Below are 20,415 nucleotides of genomic sequence, written 5' to 3'. Positions count from 1 at the left end.
GACTTGGGTGTCACATGCAGATCACACTTTGCCCAAAGCAGCCAAGAATCTCTCCAAGGCTTGGGATTCAGGACTCACTAGAACAGGCACCCCCAAACTCGGTCCTCCAGCTGCTTTGGGACTACAATTCCCATCATCCCTAGCTAACAGGACCAGTGGTCAGGGATGATGGGAATTGTAGTCCCAAAACAGCTGGGCCGAGTTTGGGGGTGCCTGCACTAGAAGTTGCTACACTTCCCTAGTTTCTGTCAACAGACATGCTGTAAATTTACACTATCCTCATTTAAATGTAATCCAGTGCCTTAAAAAAAAGGAGGTACATTATTTTTCCTATTTCTTGTAACGTTTCACAAGTTAGTTGTAATCTAAAACACTTTAAAAAAAATACTGTAACTTACTGTTACTCAATGACTTGAAGTTTCCTATAAATTTTACATATTCATATGTAGGTGGCTCTTTGGGGTCTATTGTCCCTCGGAGCATATGGCAACAGAACTCTAGTTGGTTTTTTGCTAGAAGAACAAAACACACATAATGGAATATCAAAATGAACATCGAAACCTTACAAGCTGATATTCTTGAGTAAAATGTGCAAAACAATGGAAGAAGCTACCTTAAACATAGCCTTAACAATGTGCCACCTTACATTCCTTACATGGGAGTAGTTCTTCAGTGCATCCAGCCTTTTCCTGCCCTGCTACCACAATATTTTTCAACTAGGTTTGAATCTAAGATCCTACACATTTAGAATATAATCTTTTACATTTATACTCAGAAGGAAGGCACAGTGAGTTTGTTTGTTTGTTTGTTTGTTTGTTTGTTTATATCCACCCACCCTCCCAAAGGAGCCTGTGGATTAATCCCAGTTAGGTATATATAGGGTTGCAGCCTTAAAGTATGTATCTACCCTGTGCTGCCTCACTCCCCAAAAGTATTGTGAGCAATATAAAATAAAAGTGTGGATAATGATCATCACCCCATGGTTTAACAAACCATGAGTGAGAAACATTTCAGAAAGTGAAGCAAGCTTCTGTCAACATCCCAACTGCAGACAGTCCACAGCCCAGTACTCCTTCGATTTTCAAAACTCAGAGTTGAGTGTGGCTCTCCAATATTGCATCGGTTACACTGAAGAGGGAAGTATCAATAAGCCTGTGGGAACTGAAGATTTGCAGATGAGCAAAAAATCTTCAGAAAAACAACTCTAAGAGGGTGAGAGCCCCTGCCCCTCAAAAAACCCAAAGGGGGAACCAAGTGGGAGAGAGAATGGCAGAAGGCATGGGAGAGTATCATAGATGAGGACATGGTGGCCACTGGAACACTGACCACATGCATTCTACAATGCAGTGTTGTTACAATTTACATTCATTTTATATATTGACAGACATTTCTGCAGACATTTCTGAGATCATGGTTTTCCAGAAAGTGGTTCTTGTCCAGGTTTGTTAATTGTCTCACTTTAAATGTTGTCAGGATCCTATGCCCTTTTAAAATGTGGGGTTTTTTGGGGGGTGGAGGTTATTGGGTTGTTGTTTTTATTTTGATTATGTATTTTGTAGTTTTATATTTTGATTTTATTTTGTGAACCGCCCTGAGATCTCTGAGTATAGGGCGGTACATAAATTCAATAAATAATTATAATAATAATACTGCTAAAATGCAGCAGTTGCTGGCCACAGTTGAAACAATTCTTGGTTCCTTACCTACTGCATTTATAAATATAAATATAAATATATATAATATAATAATAGTGTTAGCCTTTTTATATACCTGGTATGTGAAAAAGATTTCAGGAAACTCTTAGTTTAACAGAATAAATCAGTGATTATATTTTCACTGTATTTTAACATGTTGAAGTGTTCAGGAGTTTCTTTCGAGAGATAATTCAACAGTGCAACTTACATTTTAAATATTCTGGGGTCAACGAATCACTTTCCAACAGATGAGTAGACAGTATTTTATAAACCTCTGAATGCTCCCCCTCTGGGACAAAATTAAATATACTCTGATCCACAAGGTCAGACTAAAAGAGAGAGAGAAATGAAATGAAAATGTAATCTTGTGAAATGTCACTTTTGAATACAAAGTAACTAACACAGCTGTCAGGGAGAAAAATATTATGCTGCTTGTAACACATAATCCTGATTAAGTACATCATTTCCAAATATTTTTACAACAATAAAAAGCTGGATTGCCCTAATTTCAGATACAGTGAACAAACATTGCTATAATCCTATCCAAAGTATAGAAGACACTCCCCTGTCCTTTGAGACTCGAGGTACATTGCAGTAATGAAGTATATGTTTTAACCTAAGGAAGCAACCTTTGAATGAGGACTGAGCATTTTAAGCAGCCACGGGATATTGAGAATCGATTGCAAAAGGTGGAAAACCGGGGGGGGGGGGGGGATACCCTGCTTAAGATTACTACAACTTACAGTATCTGGGAAAGGGGTGTAATTAGCTGTCAGAAACCCTGAAGAGAAGCAATCCTGTTAGAAAGTGAGGACACCCTGCAATATTCTGATGCTGATCCTACTTGATTTTGTGTGCAATCCAGAGATGTCTTGTGTGGGCAGAAAAGCAGTTCTGTCTGTTTGCACAAGACATGAGCAGAGATCAGTTATGGATCCCACTTTAAATGAATGCTTTTACAATATATATACAAACCTCTCATCAAATTCAAGCAGAAGACCAGCAATAGTAATATCAGTTGCATTCCAACAGTTTGGACAAAAGGAAAAGTTTTACCATATCCACAGCAATTGTGGGTAAAAACCTCAATGTGCAGGATTGTTCAAATCCCTTTCCTCCTTAGAGGAAACGAAGTCTGCAACTGTTATAAACCAAATCTACACAATGGTAGACTCAACTGTAACTGTCTCCATTTCTTAGTGCAAGAATAAAAAAAAAATTTTTAGGGCAAGATAAAAACAAAATGCTTATGCCCTTTGATAAGCGAGAAATAGGCTATACAGAAGGAAGATCGTGCACAGGCATATGTGTGTTATTTTCATATACCACTTACATCAGGAGTCAATGAATGTGCACACTGTGGCACACTGTGATGGCTGTGTGTATATGAGCAGAGAAAAATGTCTGATGCTCCTGATTCACCCACTGAAGTGCCTTATACATGAAACAGGACTAAGGCTGCTTTAATGGAAGAAAAGATGAAGTCTTTAAAAAGATATTATACTATTTGAGCTCTAGAATTTAGAATGGCAAATGGTAAAGTGTCCATCCAGTGACCAAATAAATCTGATATCTTCCTGTAAGCAGCTCGTACTTACTGGCAAGTGTTCAAGTAAGGGGGTTACACTTTCTGATACATATATTATACTTCCATCTGTCATGATTGCTAAGAAAAAACCATCAAGAGCCTGAAATTAAACAGAACAGACAGTTAAAAGGAGACAAACAGGGCACTGTACAATTTGATTAACATACAAAAAAGAGCCAGGACTAACTTCTTAATTGATCTCAAAATCTTAAACTTCCCTGCACCAGCACCCTGAACAGTGGAACTGAACACTATCTGACAATCAATTCATGGGTTGCGCTCTCAAACCTGGGGAAATGCACATTATGCTGAGTACATTGTGATGTTGCTCCTCAGCCAAAAGGCTCACAAAACTTAAAATACAAAAGAAAAATGTTAAAATACCAATTGCAAATTTGATACAAATTGCTTTGAATCAATTCAACAAAAAACAGCAGGAGCACAAAACCAAGGCACTAAACTCATTGCTATAAAATGCCCAATGTACAACAGTGGTCTTCACCATCTTTCAGAAGGTGGGAAGAGAACAAGCTAAGCATGTCTCCCAGTGTGGTGTCAAAGTTTAAGTGCCACTGTGCCAGAGAAGGCCTGGCTTCACATACCACCCAACATGACTACAGCTACAGATAATGGTGGGATGGAGAGCAAAGACCCTTCTAAGTTTCTAAACAGACAAGCAGTATTACATGGAGGTAGGTAGTGCTCAATTTACTTTGGACCCAAACCATTGAGGAACTAAAGGTCAAAGGCATCATCAAACTGGGTTTCAAAACAGAAGGTAAATTAAGTTTCAAAGGTACAGAATATTTTAAGTAGCTGGTCCCCCAATAACCCCCTGGCAGCAGCATTCTCCACATGCATCTTTTGAATCTGTTCTGCACATATTTTAACTGAATATTGGGGAAAGTGCATTTTAATTACAATACAAAGCTGAAAATATACCGCACGACATCACAAAGCAATACTTACAATGACAGAATACGCACACATTTTACAATGAAAATAATTAAGTTACCTCTAACATTAACTGAGTGAATTCTTCATTACTAAGGAATGTGGGTTTCCAGTCCTGTCGGATTTCACTGGCATCTGATTGGGCAGTGATCTCTGCAAAAGGAAAGGAAAATTGTGCGCACACTTGTAATACACACACCCAACTTTGGATGCCAACTTGAACAAAAGGGGGGAGGGAATAGCGCCACAGGTTATTTTCCCCATCCCATTGGAAACTATCATTCATTAACCGCACCAGCCCAGTCATTAAACATGCCTATTACAAAAACAAAAAAGATAGAGAGCAAGTGAGAGAACTGTATTCATTGCAACATTCTACCTTAATGTACCAAGATGCAGATAGGTAGGTAAAAAGGTTGAGAAAAGAAGCATTTACTTATCACCAGAACTGCATGATGGGGAGAGCAGACAGCAGCACACTACTAGTCACAGTGCTGCATTCAACAGGACAGAGATAGGTCAGGGGAAAGCTAGGAGAGTTCTGGGTTGGCAGTGGCTCACATGTGCACACACACCCTTACCGGGTTGTTGGCACCACCAATCCAGGGCTCCCTTCAACCTTGCCACCACCCTGTCCCAGCAAATATAACACCACCAGGTAGACAGACTAAAACTACCTGTGATTTATGGACCATTCCAACTCATATATACTTAAGTATCAAGAATTCAACAAAATTTGTTTCACAAATTTCTTGTGACATTCCCAAATTACCTTTGTGCTTCTGTAAGAAATCAATGCTCTTCTGCAGTACAGTAGATTTGTCCATCTTCCGAGCATTGCCCGGAAGCATGGATCCCAGTTCTTTGATGAGTACATTAAACTGATCTCTGCGTTTCTTTTCAGACTTGTTTCTTGACACCCTTAAAAAAAAGCAGACACACACAATTATGAAAATTCCAGGGGGGAAGTTTTATGCAATTTCTTAGGGGTTAGGAGGCTGTGTCCAATGCTACAGTTCTGTCAGCAAAAGGGGCTTCCATTTGCATAACAGAATTTCCCTTTCCTCTCCCATCCCCTCCAGCTCCTGAACAGCTGGAGGGTTGGGGGCATGAATGGAAAGAAGAGGGAATGGAAGCCCTGGAAGCAGTGGATACAACAGAATGTATTGTAAGTTACAATGGTCAATAAAATATGCTCATTTCAAATGTGAGGAGGAGGAAACATTTGGCAAAACTAGCCATAGAAATACTTTTAGCACAATTCTAATCATGCCAACTCAGAAGTTCTGTTAAATTCAATGAACTTACTCTCAAGTAAGCAGGGTTAGGACTGCAACATTAGTATTCCATTTTGGAGCCCTATACATGGAAACATTAGCGATGTGTTTAAATTATCTTTAAACATCTTTTGGGTGGAATCCAAATAACTACTTTTGGTAAAAACAAGTGCTTGAGCATGCCCAGTGGAATTTTTTTAATCTCCACTACTCTTCCTCCACTTTCAATAGTTATGCGGCTTTGATAGGTTATTGCTAAAAGAAAAAAAGGGGGGGGAAGCCCCAAGCCCTTAGCCTGTGAAACAAGTTTTACTGCTGTTTGAATCTAGGCTTTTGTCTTAAGCATATTACAGTAGCTTTTCAAGAGGTCAGTTGCCAGTCAAGACACTTGGACTTATTTGGATGCCTGATAAAATTAAAAGAAAAACTAAAAATTGAAACTTGAAGAGTCTTATATCTTTGCAGTACATAAATATGTTAATATTTTATTGCAATATTTTAATACTGTCTCCAAGCCAAAAAAACCAAGATCCCCATGCAGTGATCCTTGCACTCAGCAAGGGACTATGTGTTGGTATCTTCCCTTGAACAAACTTTAATTAATCCACTTGGTCACTTGTTAAGAGGGTGGGTGGGGAGAAAAGAGATGCTTTGAATCCGTCCTCCCTTCTCTTCCCCCTTCCCCATTGTCAGATAAGACAGCTGACCACATGCCTGGCAATGTATGCAAGGACTAAGGGCATTGTGCATACTTTAGGCCACTGGATATAGGGCTTTTCACAGGCTTCCTGATATAATCTGTGCAATCTATGCGCTGGTCCAGATGTAATACAAAACCAGAAGTGGCCCTCCAGATGTCATTGAACTACAGTTCTCATCACCAGTCATCATGAGCAATGCTGGCTGAGGCTGATGAGAGATTAAGTTCAATAACAGCTGGAAGGTCACAGGTTCTCTTTCCCTGTTCTAAACTATTTACTTAGTCAAGCCTCAGCAAGTCCAAACAAAGCATTAGTCTCACATGCTCTTCAATTCACTCTGCAATACTCTCTCCTGTGCAGCCAGGAGAATTTTACATTGAGTTTCAAAGAATCTTTGCATTCTATGCAAATCAGGTCTCCTGGCTCACAACAAGGGAAAATCCCATGGTTTGAAGTTGGCTTTACCTAGGCTTGGGGAGGCTCATCTTTATAACACTGAACCATGGTTTAGCATTGTGTGCAAACAGCCCTTTATGTAAAGTCCCATTTCAATGCACAGTTTATATACATCCTAACCAGAGGAAAAATGGAAGGTGCTAGCTACCTCAAAAAACATACCTCTTCGCTTTATCCTTGTCATCTTCTTCCACGAGACCATCAAAAATGCTACCATCATCTCTACAAGAAAAAAACAAGTCTCAGAGGGCAGCCACAATGTTAAGAACAGCCTTATATTGATAAGTATTTTCAGTCTGCAACATTACTAATTATATCAATCTTAAAAAAATTGGTATTTATAAGATTGGTTTCGATGTGAAGTAAAATAAATTTTGTGAACATTACCTTTTCTACCGTACCCACAGATACAATTTAGGAAGAAATATTGAAACACCCTCATTGGATCTTTGCAATTCCGCATTACCATTAAATCAAGTCATTCATAGCAAACAGCTAATGAAGTCTGTTATGTTCTAATGGAGGGGTAGATAACCTTTTTGGTCTAAGGATCACACTCATAACCACCACTCCAAGGGCTGCAAGCCAACAGAGGCTGAGATCAATGTACATTTACATGCATGCACACACATACTGCATACATCCAGACAAGCAGGCAGCCACACAGTCAGGAACATACAGGTAGGTGCTCTCAATCTCTCTCTCTCTCTCTCTCTCTCTCTCTCTCTCTCTCTCTCACACACACACACACACACACACACACACACTCTTTTTCAACAATACCAGTAGAGATATAACTCCTCTCCACTGTGGTGCTGGGCTAGGAGGAAAGGAAAGCCTCACTGCCTCATCTCCTTAGCTTCCAAAGGCACCTGTTTATCCTCTGGTGCTCCTTCCTGCTTGCTGAGCATTTTCATGCAATGACTTGCTAGCAATGGGGCTGCACAAGAGGGAGAGGAGACATCTGGCGATTGGCAGTCCACCTAAAGCAGCTTGACAGCTGCAGGTTCACCTCTCCTGTTATAAAGAGACACTGTAACTTCAATGGCCTTCTTTGAAATTCTGTTTTAAACCATGTGCAACCATTAATAATGCACAAATAAAAAATAATTCACAAAACTCAAACATAGCATACCTGTCTGCAATGGAGCTCATTTTATGGGTGCTTATGGTAAAGAACATAACATATCACACTTTAGTCTTGTGGTAGACATTTGTACGTCTGCACTGTAGGAGAATAGAAAAAGAAAGAAATGCAACGTCACTCTCTTATTTTTCCTGAATAAAATTCCCTACTGGCGCCAAAAGGAACAATAGGCAGAATCCAAAGAACCATGCAACTAGTTCCACGTGCCCAAAAAGCTTTGGGATTGTGTCTCTTGAACATCAGCTCCCTGCCCCAACTCCACATGGCAAACCGTATTTGAAACTGAGAGCACTGTCAAAAGCAAATTGCCATGTTGTCTGGCAATGTCAAAGCCCTTAAAATGAGGACATAGTTCTTTGGATTGCTACCAATATATATGCCTGTGCTTTTTGGTTCTGTGCCCTAATTATCTGAATATAATCCAGTGGGCTTTTACCGTTTATACTTTTCTGGATGATAAATGGCAATGTTCTAAATGACAGGTTCCAGAAGGAGCAACTTGGGAAGAGCCTTCAAAATGTATTCTCCGCAGAAGATCATTAATATCTTAATTCAGTACTGTTAAAAAGAAAAAGAAAGATAATAGTATTAGGATTCTGCACCTAATTATTTTTTTCATGTAATAAGTAGACACTTTTTATTTTAAGTACAGGAACAGAAATATATATATATATGTACACTGTAATAGCTTGATGTAAGAAAACAAACATTCATCTGTTATAAGAGAAAAGTCATTGAGCAGCTACACTTTAATCTTCTCTGACCAGAGCTGTCAACTACATGAATTCCATTACTAGCCATATACAGTTCTATGATTCTATTCTATATGTCTATTCTGAGGCAAACCCTATTAAATTCAAAGGGATTTACTCCAGACAACCATGTAAAGTATTGCTTCCTTAATTCCAAATATGCTGAGCAAGTTTTGGGCAATTTCCCCTCCCCACCCAGAGAAGCTATTCAGAGACACAGCAGGGACAATGTACTGTAAATCTAATGATTGGTTGTGCAAGAACATTGTCCAATCTTACAATCTTTGGATTCCACCCATAGCTCTGGAGGTGCTGTATCATAATTGTTTCTATTATTTTACTTATATCTGAATTCTTACTTCTTTATTCCACCAATGTTCCCAAATCTGTTTCTTTGTTTCTTCATACCAAAACTGCCTCCAAAAGCTGGATAGTTTTATATTGCTACATCTATTTACAAAGCACAGATCTCTGCCAAGATTTTCCCTACAAAAATGATCAACTACAGTGGTGGAACATTTGCACATGTTAGGCTTCCTCAAACTCGGCCCTCCAGATGTTTTTGGCCCACAACTCCCATGATCCCTAGCTAGCAGGACCAGTGGTCAGGGATGATGGGAACTGTAGTCTCAAAACATCTGGAGGGCCGAGTTTGAGGAAGCCTGTGTTAGACTATGTCTGCAGCAGCACAAATTCAGCATGCAGTTTTTTAATATTGTAATGTATCATTAATATTATATATGTTATACTTTCTATGAAAGTGCAGTTTAATAATATTTAAATAAATAAATTTCAAAAAGTGTGTTCAAATAAATAATTGCATTGTGATTTTCTTTACCAGTCAGTTCTTGCTGATATGCTATCCATGATTTAACTGTTCTTACTGTAGCATTGTCTTTATTTTGTATGCTGCTTTATATTATCTATGAAACTGCAGTTTATAAATATTTAAATAAAGAAATAAACTATTGGGTGCCTGCTGGTGTACTCATGCAATCGGTACAGTGCTTAACCAATATTAGTTAACTTCACACTGTCAATGACCGCAACCGCAATATTGGTATCTGCACAGCACAGGCCAGCTAGCACAGGCTTATTTTGTTCCTGTTGCCCGAAAGAATGTAGACATGCCATATGAATCTTCTGTTCTAAACCCCAACATTACGTTAACACATTGGTTCTCCAGAATGGGCAGGATGCAAAAGAAAATCCCTCAAACATACAGACTAATACATTACTCCAGAGGTTTCAACATTTTGCTGCTCTCAAAATGCAAAACAGTCCAAGATCTTGGGAACTGGGGAAAATATCTCTACATTCAATTCTCCTCCTCCATCCCACTCACTGTCTATTTCCAAGCAGGAAATACTGCCCTTGTTCTGGCCATTCCATTCTCTTCCCCTATCAGCTGCAAGGAGTTCTGGAAAAGCTTCTTCAGTTGTAGAACTCCCTCCCTCCTAACTGGTATTTTTAGATTTCCAAGAAGCAAATCATACTGAGAGAACATGGAACTTTCTTTTAGAAGATTAATGTATCCTCTTGCCAGTAGAGCTACACAAACAATAATGATTACTTGTTTTTAAAAGTAACTAAAAAGAGAAAGAACTAAATACAAAGAAAAGCAATCTGCCAGAAGGAGTGGGGAGGAAAAGCAAAGTGAAGCATGACTCAGAGAACCTGCTTGTGTCTTTCTGGCCTAATAGCCTAGTGTCCTATTGACCTACTTTTCCTGTTAAGGTGGTTAAACACTTATCTCCCATTTGAATAGTTTTTCCCCCCTTCTTTTGGGCAGAGTATCCACTAAAATGCGCAAAGAAGTCTTTTGAAATCTAGACTGCGGACGTTGTAACATGAAGCTTGTGTTTTTAAACTTTTGAGAATATGAATATTCTGCCAAACATTACACAAGTCCGGGGTGGGGGATAATAAATGACGCAAGTACTGCATCCAGTACTGGTAGTCTTTAAAACTGTGTTTCACTCTCACTTACAATGCCTAGACTTTTTATTATTATGCCAGACACCCAAACAGCTATTCTAGGGGTTGAGCTAACCTAGTGGGAATTTTAAGTTTCCCTCCCCATTTTGAGCAGAAAGCTCCCTTAATTCTTCCCAGTTTCAAATGTGGTTTACCATTAGGCTTTAAGGGGTAGACACGGCTGCTGTTTGGGAAACAAATCCAAAACCATTCCGGGCACATGAAGCTATTTTCACAGTTCTTTGAATCCCGACCTATGCTTATAACCGGAGGCACGGAGGGGGGAAGAGAATGTTTAAAAAACGCTTAGAAAGACTTCTGAAATTAAAAGCAAACATGAATAGAATAGATGTTAAAGAAAAGAGACCATATGACTTATGCAGAGAAGAGTGAGCAGAGGAAAATTATATTGCTGGTATAGGACAAAGTAGAAGTATGTAAGTCAGATATTCTGCACTGCACAAACTAACAGTCTTCCAGCAGCTTTCTGAGTTTTCTTAAGAAAGTCACATTACAGATACATATATTACAGAAGAGGCTTATGCCATGTTTCTTATTAGGAATATCATTCTCTCTTCTTCCCTCCCTCGCCTCTACTGAACTTCAGGGAAGATTTATGTGAAACTTATAAGATAGCTCATTGCTTGGTGATATTCAGTTAATAAAGGTATTATGATACTAAAATGTTTCACTAACCTTCTGGGGTTCCATTGCAAACCTGTTCCTCCTCACTTTTTCACAAACTCATATCAAACTTCCCCCCAACACCCCCTCCTTGAACAGGTACACATATAATACAGATGATTCTTTCCATTTCTCTGTATAATAGATGAAATAAAGAATGAAATGAAATGATCTCTAGTGCAACCAAATTTTAATAATGAGGGAACTTTAAGGGATGGCATATATCCTGGGGAGGGGGCCTGTGCATGCCAGGGAAATTCTCTGCAGGTACATGTGCACCTGTAAACGCCATGTGGGTAAGGTAATACTTTTAAGGAGATATGGCCACTACATAACACCAGGCAAGACACAAAAAATTAGAGCAAGTTTTAGTTATCAAGCAAATGATAAGAGTAAAAACCATAAGTTGGTTGGCCATCATGTACTATACAGTTTACCTCTTTAAACTTGTGGGTTTCAGAACATGTTTTTTTGGTGCTTGAGTCTTCAGAAATAAATTATGTTTTATGCACTCATTACTGCAAGGCAGGTAACCATCTTTGTGCTGTAGAATCACCCAGGAAATGGTGGCACATCATAATGCGCTGCCTCTTCCAGGAGCTTTTTACTCATATCTTATCAATGAGTGTGGCAGCACCACACTTTCTAGCTGCTCTAAAGAGCTGTAACTGGTTTTTTAAAAGGAAAAAAAAGAGTCAAATAAATCTGCATGGCCATTCAAAGGAACAGACTTACTAGACTACTCGTGTTCAAGGGACATGAACTGGATTATGACTGTTCCATCCATCCCTACTCGTCTAATGTTAAATTTTGCCCAATACTTTTACACTTATACTATGCTTATAGTCACCTGTGACACATAAGAACCACTTCTAGACAACCAAAAGGGGGAGCTTTACAACCATTGACTTATTTTTTTCTGTTGACCTCAAAAACTGATACAAGAATGCATAGGGAGTAAAACCAGTATTTTTGTTTGTGAGTGCTAGTAACTTTGGAGCACTTGTTTGCAAATCTGGTTTGTTCACATAGCTTGTATTGAGGTCACACATTAAACAGTTTAGATATTTATTTTTAAAACAATTTTTAAGTCATAGAAATAAAATACAAGGAGTCATTAGAATATTTTTTGATGCTTATGAATACACTGAAAACTTAAGCTAGAATGACTAGAGTAAACAAAACAAACAATAGTAGCCAATAATTTCAGTCTGATAGTCTACATAAAATGAGCAACTGAATAGCATTCTAATAGACCTGACAAAGTTGATTTAGCCAAGCTGAATGGCTCTAATAAAAGCTGACATAAGAAGAACAGTGACCATTCAAAGATACCTACTGAAGAGAACTTAGTATTTTTTAAATGTAAAAATATAAAATACTCAAATATAGTTCATTGTAAATACCAGATGACAACTTACATAATCATAAAGCACCAAGTTGTTATTCCTTCTTGCCTATGTATTAGACCAGTCAGCTTGGTTATAACAGCTACCCTCAGCGTCTTCGTCCATTCTGATACCAAGAAAGACCCCTTAGATTTTTCAGTATATGGTGATAACTTTTGCTGCAAATAACAGATTTTTCAGGTAGCACCTTGAGTTTTGCCAGAATGTACTACTTTAAATATCATAGTAATATCATATATGGATTACGTTTCCGTTTATGCCTAATAACCTAATAATGAAACAAACCATGCTTTCTTCCAAGGTCATGCATAAGGTGACATTCCTGACCCCTATGAACAAAGTTGGCATCTGATGCTCAACACCTCTAACAAGAACATAAAATTCTGTTACATTTATGTGGGATCCATAAAGCACACAATGTGTCTCTCAAGTTCAAGAAGTACAAAGAAGTTCAAACAGACTGAAATATACAACCATTCTTTCTTTGTAGTCAAATCCCCCCTCTATAGTGGAACTCCTATGCACCCTCACCTGGGAATAACCCTTACTGAATACAATGGAACTTCTAAGGGAATGTACTGTGTTGCCAGTCTCTCAGTTAATAACAAACAATGGCCAGATTACAAAGAGCTCCTTTGGGCTCAGTGGGATTCTGATTTTTTATTTTGTATTGAACTGCAAACCCTTATGCCATGAATTATTTTTGAAAAGTATTCTTCAGTGTCAAAACTCTATTTGCCATGCAGCTTAGGGAACTACTGCATAACACATATACCAGGCCACGGTGTCCCAAACTGCACAAAAATGCTGTGAAGTTCTTTGGCTCTGAGCCCCATGCTAAATGAAAGCCAAATTAAACAGGATATCCTACGCAACCATAAAACAGATTGTTAATAAAATGCTTCCCCAGATGTGGAAATCCTGAAAGCCTTGCAACTATGCTCTCTTAACACAGGCCCATTTTTAGAGGCTCAAGACGTCAATTGGATTCCCCTACTTGTTTGAGACTGAACACTCTGAAGCCGAAGAGGGAGGGCACACAAGAGCAGCCCCAGAAAGCACTTCCATCAGATAAGCATGCAGTACCAGTGTCTTCCAGCTGGAAGATGTACTGCAGTGAGCTGAACATACATGCATTTAACTTGTGTGCATTCAGCTTTACATGCACAGCAAAAAATTAAAAGAGGGTGGAGTTTCAGAGGAAATGACTTTGGGAATCTCATCCACCACTGAACCCAATGTGTTTTGATTGTACATGATTTTGGATTTATGTGTAATCCCCAGAACATAACCCCTACATAAGTTGTGGGCTTACTGCTTACTGATGGAGCAGGCTAGAGTCCTTTACATGAAAAGTGAGGGTGGGACTAGCAACAGGGATGCAGCTGCTATTTCTACATAGGGCCAAATCTCAGATTGACATTTAGTGAAGCAATACAGCTCTGCTCTATAGCACAGTTTATGCCTTGCCTTGAACCAGACCTATCATAACAACACAATACAGAAGGTTACCTCATTATCCTCTGGTTGGTGAGAAAGCTAGATGTGAACCAGGGGGCACCAGCTGCCATGCCACCCATGTGAACCAGGCCAATGTCTGATCTACAAAATTATTGGAGATGGAATGAAACAATGTATAACTTTTTAAACTAAATATATACCATATTTTTTGCTCTATAGGACGCACTGGCCCATAGGACGCACCTCGTTTTTTTGGGGGGGGGGGAAATGAATTAAAAAAAATATTTTTCCCCCCCAGCCGCGGGGCTGGGGTGGGGGAGGCCCGAGCTTCCCCCAACCCCAGCCCCCAGAACAGGCTGCTATCCGTAAGCCTTGCAAGCCCGGCGGCAACTCCCGCCAGGCTCGCAAGGCTTGCGGACACCTGCGCGAAGCACGGAGTGTCCTCCGGAGGGCGCCCCGTGCTTCGGGCTGCAGCCCGCAAGCCTTGTGAGCCCGCGGATAGCTTCCTGAAGCCTGGAGAGCGAGAGGGGTTGGTGCGCACCAACGCCTCTCGCTCTCCAGGCTTCAGCGAAAGCCTGCATTCGCTCCATAGGACGCACACACATTTCCCCTTCATTTTTGGAGGGGAAAAAGTGCATCCTATAGGGCGAAAAATACGGTATTTCTTAAAATCTACAACAAAATTATTTTCTATAACATAACAAAAATCCTTATAATGTAACTGATATCTTGCCAAGAATATGAATAAAGTAGTACTCCAGTTCTTCAAAACTAGCAATGTTTAAAAACTTTTACTTTAATTTCAAATTGAATTTGTAATTTCTTTTGTGAGCACTTTAGATTTATTATATTATTCAACATCCCGCTACAGAAAAATGTAGAATGGGACAAGCTGGTAGGCAGAATGCTACAATGATCTTCTACATGTTCCCACTACCCGCCATTCTAAAGTAAGCAAAATAACAGCATTAGTGGGATTGGCATAGATGTAATACACCACATTCATGTTTAAAAATATCTTATTTTGTTGCCCTAAGATTCAAATGCTCACTAATGAATGTCTGCATCTTGTTAATTTTTCCTTACTACTTACTAGTAGTTAATTTTTAAAGATAGCATTTATTAAACATTTGAAAACTAACAAATAAGCACTGTGACAAACTTAAAAACTTCATGATCCTTGGAGAAAATGCAGAAGATAAATCTAATTATAAATTAATGAACTATGGTAACCTGAAAGATTACTTCTACTATATTTGACAACAGTAACAAAGCTAGTGGAAAAACCAGGTTCCCCCCCTCTTGTTTCAAACAGTCCCTGAAAAGGCTTATTTGCACCAGCAATAACTAGTATCAAAACTTCATTCCCACAAATTCTACAGACCATGATGCAGGTCTGAATACGTAGTGCTAAAGATTGCCAGTTATTTGACTAGAGTCTTTTGCATGTGCTTTGCACTACAACTCCTTTACATAGGGTTATATCTAGTGTTAGCCCTACTCAGAATACGTCCACAGAAATGAATGAACATGACTAACATAGCCCCAGTAATTTTTATAGGTCTACTCTGAATAGGACTTGGTTGGATGCAACCCACAGTTATTACTGTCTCAAACTTATGACACTTCAGTGGGATATACTCTCAACTTCCACGGCTTTAACAGCTTACAGATGAAGAATTTACAGCTTTCCCAACCGCTACAGTCCTGCAGGAGCTAAACTTTATTTCTATATAGTTGCTAATGGCACAGCAAATATATTCAGAAGCTAGCCCTCTAAGGTGAGAAACGCAAAAGCTAGTGGTATTATTAACTGAACTAGACTGAAAATAAACAATGGTTCTTGATCATCAAAGTTAGAAATCATTAGAGCTCCTCATATTGCAATACTAGCTTAATCATCATGAAATGAGATTGTTGATATCTAGTTCTGGGTCTTGGCCTGTCATGTCTTTTATTGCTTAGCCAAAAGACATCAACAAATCAAACGATAAAAAGTACACCACTCAAAATATAATTTTTAAAAATGAACAGCACAATCAATTGCAGCATCTGATCCACTGCAATATCAAACTTCTTTCACCACAAGGACCTGCAATGTTCACTAAAAAAAACCCCTACTCATTTACAATTCAGCGTTTTAACAACAGAGTCACCATCTTATTCTCTCACACATTTTTGACAAGTGCTGCATTAATAAGCATTTTTATAAATACAGCATTCTATTAATCACTTGTCTAAGAAAAAGTGCCTATAAGGCTTCATGTGAAACATCACAGCTCTCAAGCATTTGGTCCACCATTGTGCAGAGAGAAAGGAATTCCATGGAACTCAGCAACATTCCTGTCTCACCCACAGATATTCATAAAAGGCTTCCATCGAGAGAGAAGGCAGAAGTGATGTCTCTCTCACCTCAGCAGGGAATCTGTGGTGGCTAAATGTGATCTGGAACTGTTCAGTGCTGGGTACAAGACCAGCAAGTTTCTAGAATATTCTTTGGAGTCCAAAAAATGTCATGCTGTGACAACTATAATAGTCAGGAATGAGGAACCTTTTTCAGCCCAAGGCCACATTCCCTCATGTTCAACCTCATGTCAGTGTCGGGCAGGAAAAGACGCAATAATAATAGGTGTAGTTTGTGGCAAAAGCAGACAGAACAATAGCTATGACTCTTACATTTGTACCAAAGGCTGCATTTCAACCATGTATGAGTTGGAGATTTGTATGCACACATCTCTTCAGCCTCCATACAGGCAAGAGGGAGGCATTATCACAGTCTAATAACACACTGTAACCGGGCAGAAACATGCAAGAGGAGGACGGGGGTGGTGTGGCCTTGGAAGAGTCCTGAGAACATGATAGTGATGGATGGCAGCATTTGATCCTTGGACCTAACTTCTAAGACACATGTCACAGCGAAGAGCAAACTGGCAATAGCTATTCTATCTGCCCGTTATCTGACAACTATTTATCTTATTTATGTATTCATTCATTCATTCATTCATTCATTCATAAGACTTCTTCTCCAACCTTCATCATAAGGTCTCAGAACAGATTCCAACAATATAATCATACAATTGGTGTTTGTATTATTTTTGTTAATGATGCTATTTGGCTGCCTTCGAATCTCTTAAAACAAATCTATAAAACAAAGTAGGAGAGATGACCTTGGTTTAATAACTTGGTTTGGAGGGACATCTGGACATTTTCCCAAACTGGACATCATATGAAAGTGTGGCTTAAGAAAACAGGAACTTCACACAATTCTGCTTTGATTGAAACAGCTTTATTGTTTTACTAGTTTTTAACATTGTAATTGTTTTGTTAAGAACTCTTCCACCATTCCTGCAATTTCACCTTGTTGTTTTCCAAGTCAGAATTTCTGTGTCACTTTTAACATCTTTATTGTCCTTCACATCCCTCCTGAAAGTTGAGACTTACTACTTTACTACTGTTCATTTCTAACTTTTAAACACTTAACAAGTTAATAATGATTTGTTCAGTTGCTTTAATGTTTCTCCTAGGAGGGAAATGTAGGCAAAATTAGGCAAAGAAACTTACACACTTGCCCAGCGCAAGTGTAACACTAATCTCTTAAATATGTAAAAGTTCAAAAAGTCAAAGACTCCAGCTCTTTCCCCCTCTTTCCTTCTCTTTTTTGGTCTGTTGTGAATCCTTTCTTGCTCACCTATAGTTATTTATTTAGAGCATTTATATGCTGCCTTTCATAGCCTATATCCCAGGGCAGTTAACAGCATTAGACACGATGAATACTAATTGGATCCATCTTGATTGGAGCTTGGAATGTTTTTGCAAAACCTTGTAAGCAAGGAACCCTAGTTAGCAATGATACACATATAATACTCAATGAACTTCTGCACTATTGGACCTCTAAGGCTAACAGTATAAAAATATTGATAGCCCTTATATTCTAGATAAAGTGTTAGGTCTTTATAATACTGAAAGGTCTGGCACTCAGTATGTTTTTATTGTGCTTTAAAGATAAAAAACTTTAAACACCTTCAAAGTCGTACTAAGTATGACCTTTTTAGAAAATATTTAACTAAGGCTAATTGTCTGAAACAGTTTACAATAAGGGACCTAACTGCAATGTTAACCACTGAGATGTCACTAGTATGACAATTATTTACACATACAGTAATATTTGAGATAAACTAGCACCAGGCCTAATTATCCAAATTGATGAAATTGGAGGAAATAATTCTAAAAATCTACTTTCATAATTCTAACAGTTTTAATAGGCTCTCCCAGAACGACTTGTTCTGTATATGTTTTCAACTGATTCTTTTTTTTAATTGCAATGAAATGGCAATATAATAAATCAATTATGTTTTAGGACCCTGCATATGTCTTTACCCGATTGCAAACCTATGTTTCTCATGCGTATGTTATATTTCCATATGAAATGGGCTATATCAAACATTTCTGTCCTTTAGAAATGGGGAATCCCACTGTTACATTTTGTTAATAATAATAATAATAATAATAATAATAATAATAGAAACAGGAAGTGGCAGATTTCCTATAATTAAGTAGATTTGATCAGAGACTAAAAGGACGGTATGTACTATACGAATGGGAAATGACATAAGCACAATGGATAACAAATGAAGAACTGAAACTACTTCTAGACCCACAGAAATAACAACACAAATCCATATTTTGTTCCTTACATTTCAAAACATGGAAAGTGAGGCCACATCACTAATCCTCATCTCACCAGCATGCATTTAATACAAATCTTTAAAGATCTGGGGGGTGGGGGTGTCCTGAAACTAACCACCTCAGTTCAGAAATCATCAAGATACTACAAGTTCTGTCCTACTCACCTTCATTTGGTTAGATCTTTCTTTAAAAAATCCAAACTATTTCCAGGAAAAGCCCTACAAACGTCTAACCCATTCAAGATTGAGATAGGTAGGATATACCATCACTGGTATTGACTGATTTGCCTCCATCAAACTATTCTATTTCAGGCAATAAGTAGTATCAAAAGAATGCTTATTTCCATTACAGAAGATCTATTGTTTCATAATTGAGGCAATCCTAACCCCGATGATTTAAAAGTAAGCCTCACTGAATCCAATAGGATTTACTGCTAGGTAGTTTAGGATTGCCTAACTGCCAACCTAGCAGTTCGAAACCACATCAAAGTGCAAGTAGATAAATAGGTACCGCTCCAGCGGGAAGGAAAATGGTGTTTCCATGCGCTGTTCTGGTTCACCAGAAGCAGCTTAGTCATGCTGGCCACATGACCCGGAAGCCGTATGCCGGCTCCCTCGGCCAATAAAGAGAGATGAGCGCCGCAACCCCAGAGTCAGCCACTCTGGACCTAATAGTCAGGGGTCCCTTTACCTTTACCTAGTTTAGGACTGCAGTTATATAAACTTATTTTGGTTATATATACAGTGGTGCCCCGCAAGACGAATGCCTCGCAAGACGAAAAACTCGCTAGACGAAAGGGTTTTTCGTTTTTTGAGCTGCTTCGCAAGACGATTTTCCCTATGGGCTTGCTTCGCAAGACAGAAACGTCTTGCAAGTTTGTTTCCTTTTTCTTAACACCGTTAATACAGTTGCGACTTGACTTCGAGGAGCAACTCATAGAACGCGGTGTGGTAGCCTTTTTTGAGGTTTTTAAAGACTTTGGTGATTTTTGAAGCTTTTCCAAAACTTTCCCGACACCGTGCTTCGCAAGACGAAAAAAATCGCAAGACGACAAAATTTGCGGAACGAATTAATTTCGTCTTGCGAGGCACCACTGTACCTGTGTTTTTTTGGACAGCTGATTAAAAAAATCAGAAAAAACAGAAAAACCCCTCTGTTAACAGCAGTCCAGAATAAAGTTTTTATTTAAATACAAAGCTGTCACAGGCCAGTGATAATGCATTTTGTGCATAAATGATCCAAGTGTTCACTGAGGTTCTGCTATGCCTGCAATTCTCCTGCCTACTTTGTCAACCTGCACTGCACTATCATTTCATTAAGTTCTGATGTGGGCATGCACCAAATAGGGAAGAAGAGAAAGCAGGTTGTGCTTCTTATCACAACACAGCCTAGGCACCAGCCATTCTGGCTTCCTCCACTGAAGGCAATGCTGAACAGGAAGGTATTCCTTCCAGACAAAGTATGAAAAGGTAAAAGAGATAACTGCAGTCCTGTATACAATATGTCTATATTTTAAAGGTTTCTCTATAGCTCTTTAAGTCTGTAAGAAAGTCAATGAGCAACCCGCATATACTGTAGTATATATACAGTACAGAGCTGTATAAATAGGTGCATGGACAACTCTATCCC

At 38.8% G+C, this 20,415-nt stretch overlaps 1 protein-coding gene across 7 annotated transcripts in view; it reads right to left on the bottom strand.

Annotated features, from left to right (window-relative positions):
- Positions 1 to 20,415, bottom strand: part of CLOCK (clock circadian regulator) — a 39,465-nt gene that overhangs the window by 16,735 nt on the left and 2,315 nt on the right. For 3 of the 7 annotated variants that reach the window (XM_081020486.1, XM_081020487.1, XM_081020485.1), the window contains exons 2-10: positions 12,652 to 12,797; positions 8,254 to 8,375; positions 7,806 to 7,897; positions 6,833 to 6,892; positions 5,009 to 5,157; positions 4,298 to 4,389; positions 3,293 to 3,382; positions 1,903 to 2,023; positions 399 to 512 (exon numbers count right to left, since the gene is read on the bottom strand). In XM_081020486.1, the coding sequence (XP_080876612.1) occupies positions 399 to 512; positions 1,903 to 2,023; positions 3,293 to 3,382; positions 4,298 to 4,389; positions 5,009 to 5,157; positions 6,833 to 6,892; positions 7,806 to 7,852 (673 nt within the window). In that variant the 5' untranslated portion in view covers positions 7,853 to 7,897; positions 8,254 to 8,375; positions 12,652 to 12,797. Of the gene's footprint in view, positions 1 to 398; positions 513 to 1,902; positions 2,024 to 3,292; positions 3,383 to 4,297; positions 4,390 to 5,008; positions 5,158 to 6,832; positions 6,893 to 7,805; positions 7,898 to 8,253; positions 8,376 to 12,651; positions 12,798 to 14,151; positions 14,242 to 20,415 lie in introns of all 7 variants that reach the window. The other 4 variants (XM_081020488.1, XM_081020489.1, XM_081020483.1 and 1 more) reach the window with 2 other exon arrangements.

This window comes from Podarcis pityusensis (genome assembly GCF_964106645.2).
Source record: "Podarcis pityusensis genome assembly, chromosome: 9".
In the NCBI taxonomy this organism is placed as follows: Eukaryota; Metazoa; Chordata; class Lepidosauria; order Squamata; family Lacertidae; genus Podarcis; species Podarcis pityusensis.
This window is presented reverse-complemented; position numbering and strand designations above follow the sequence as displayed.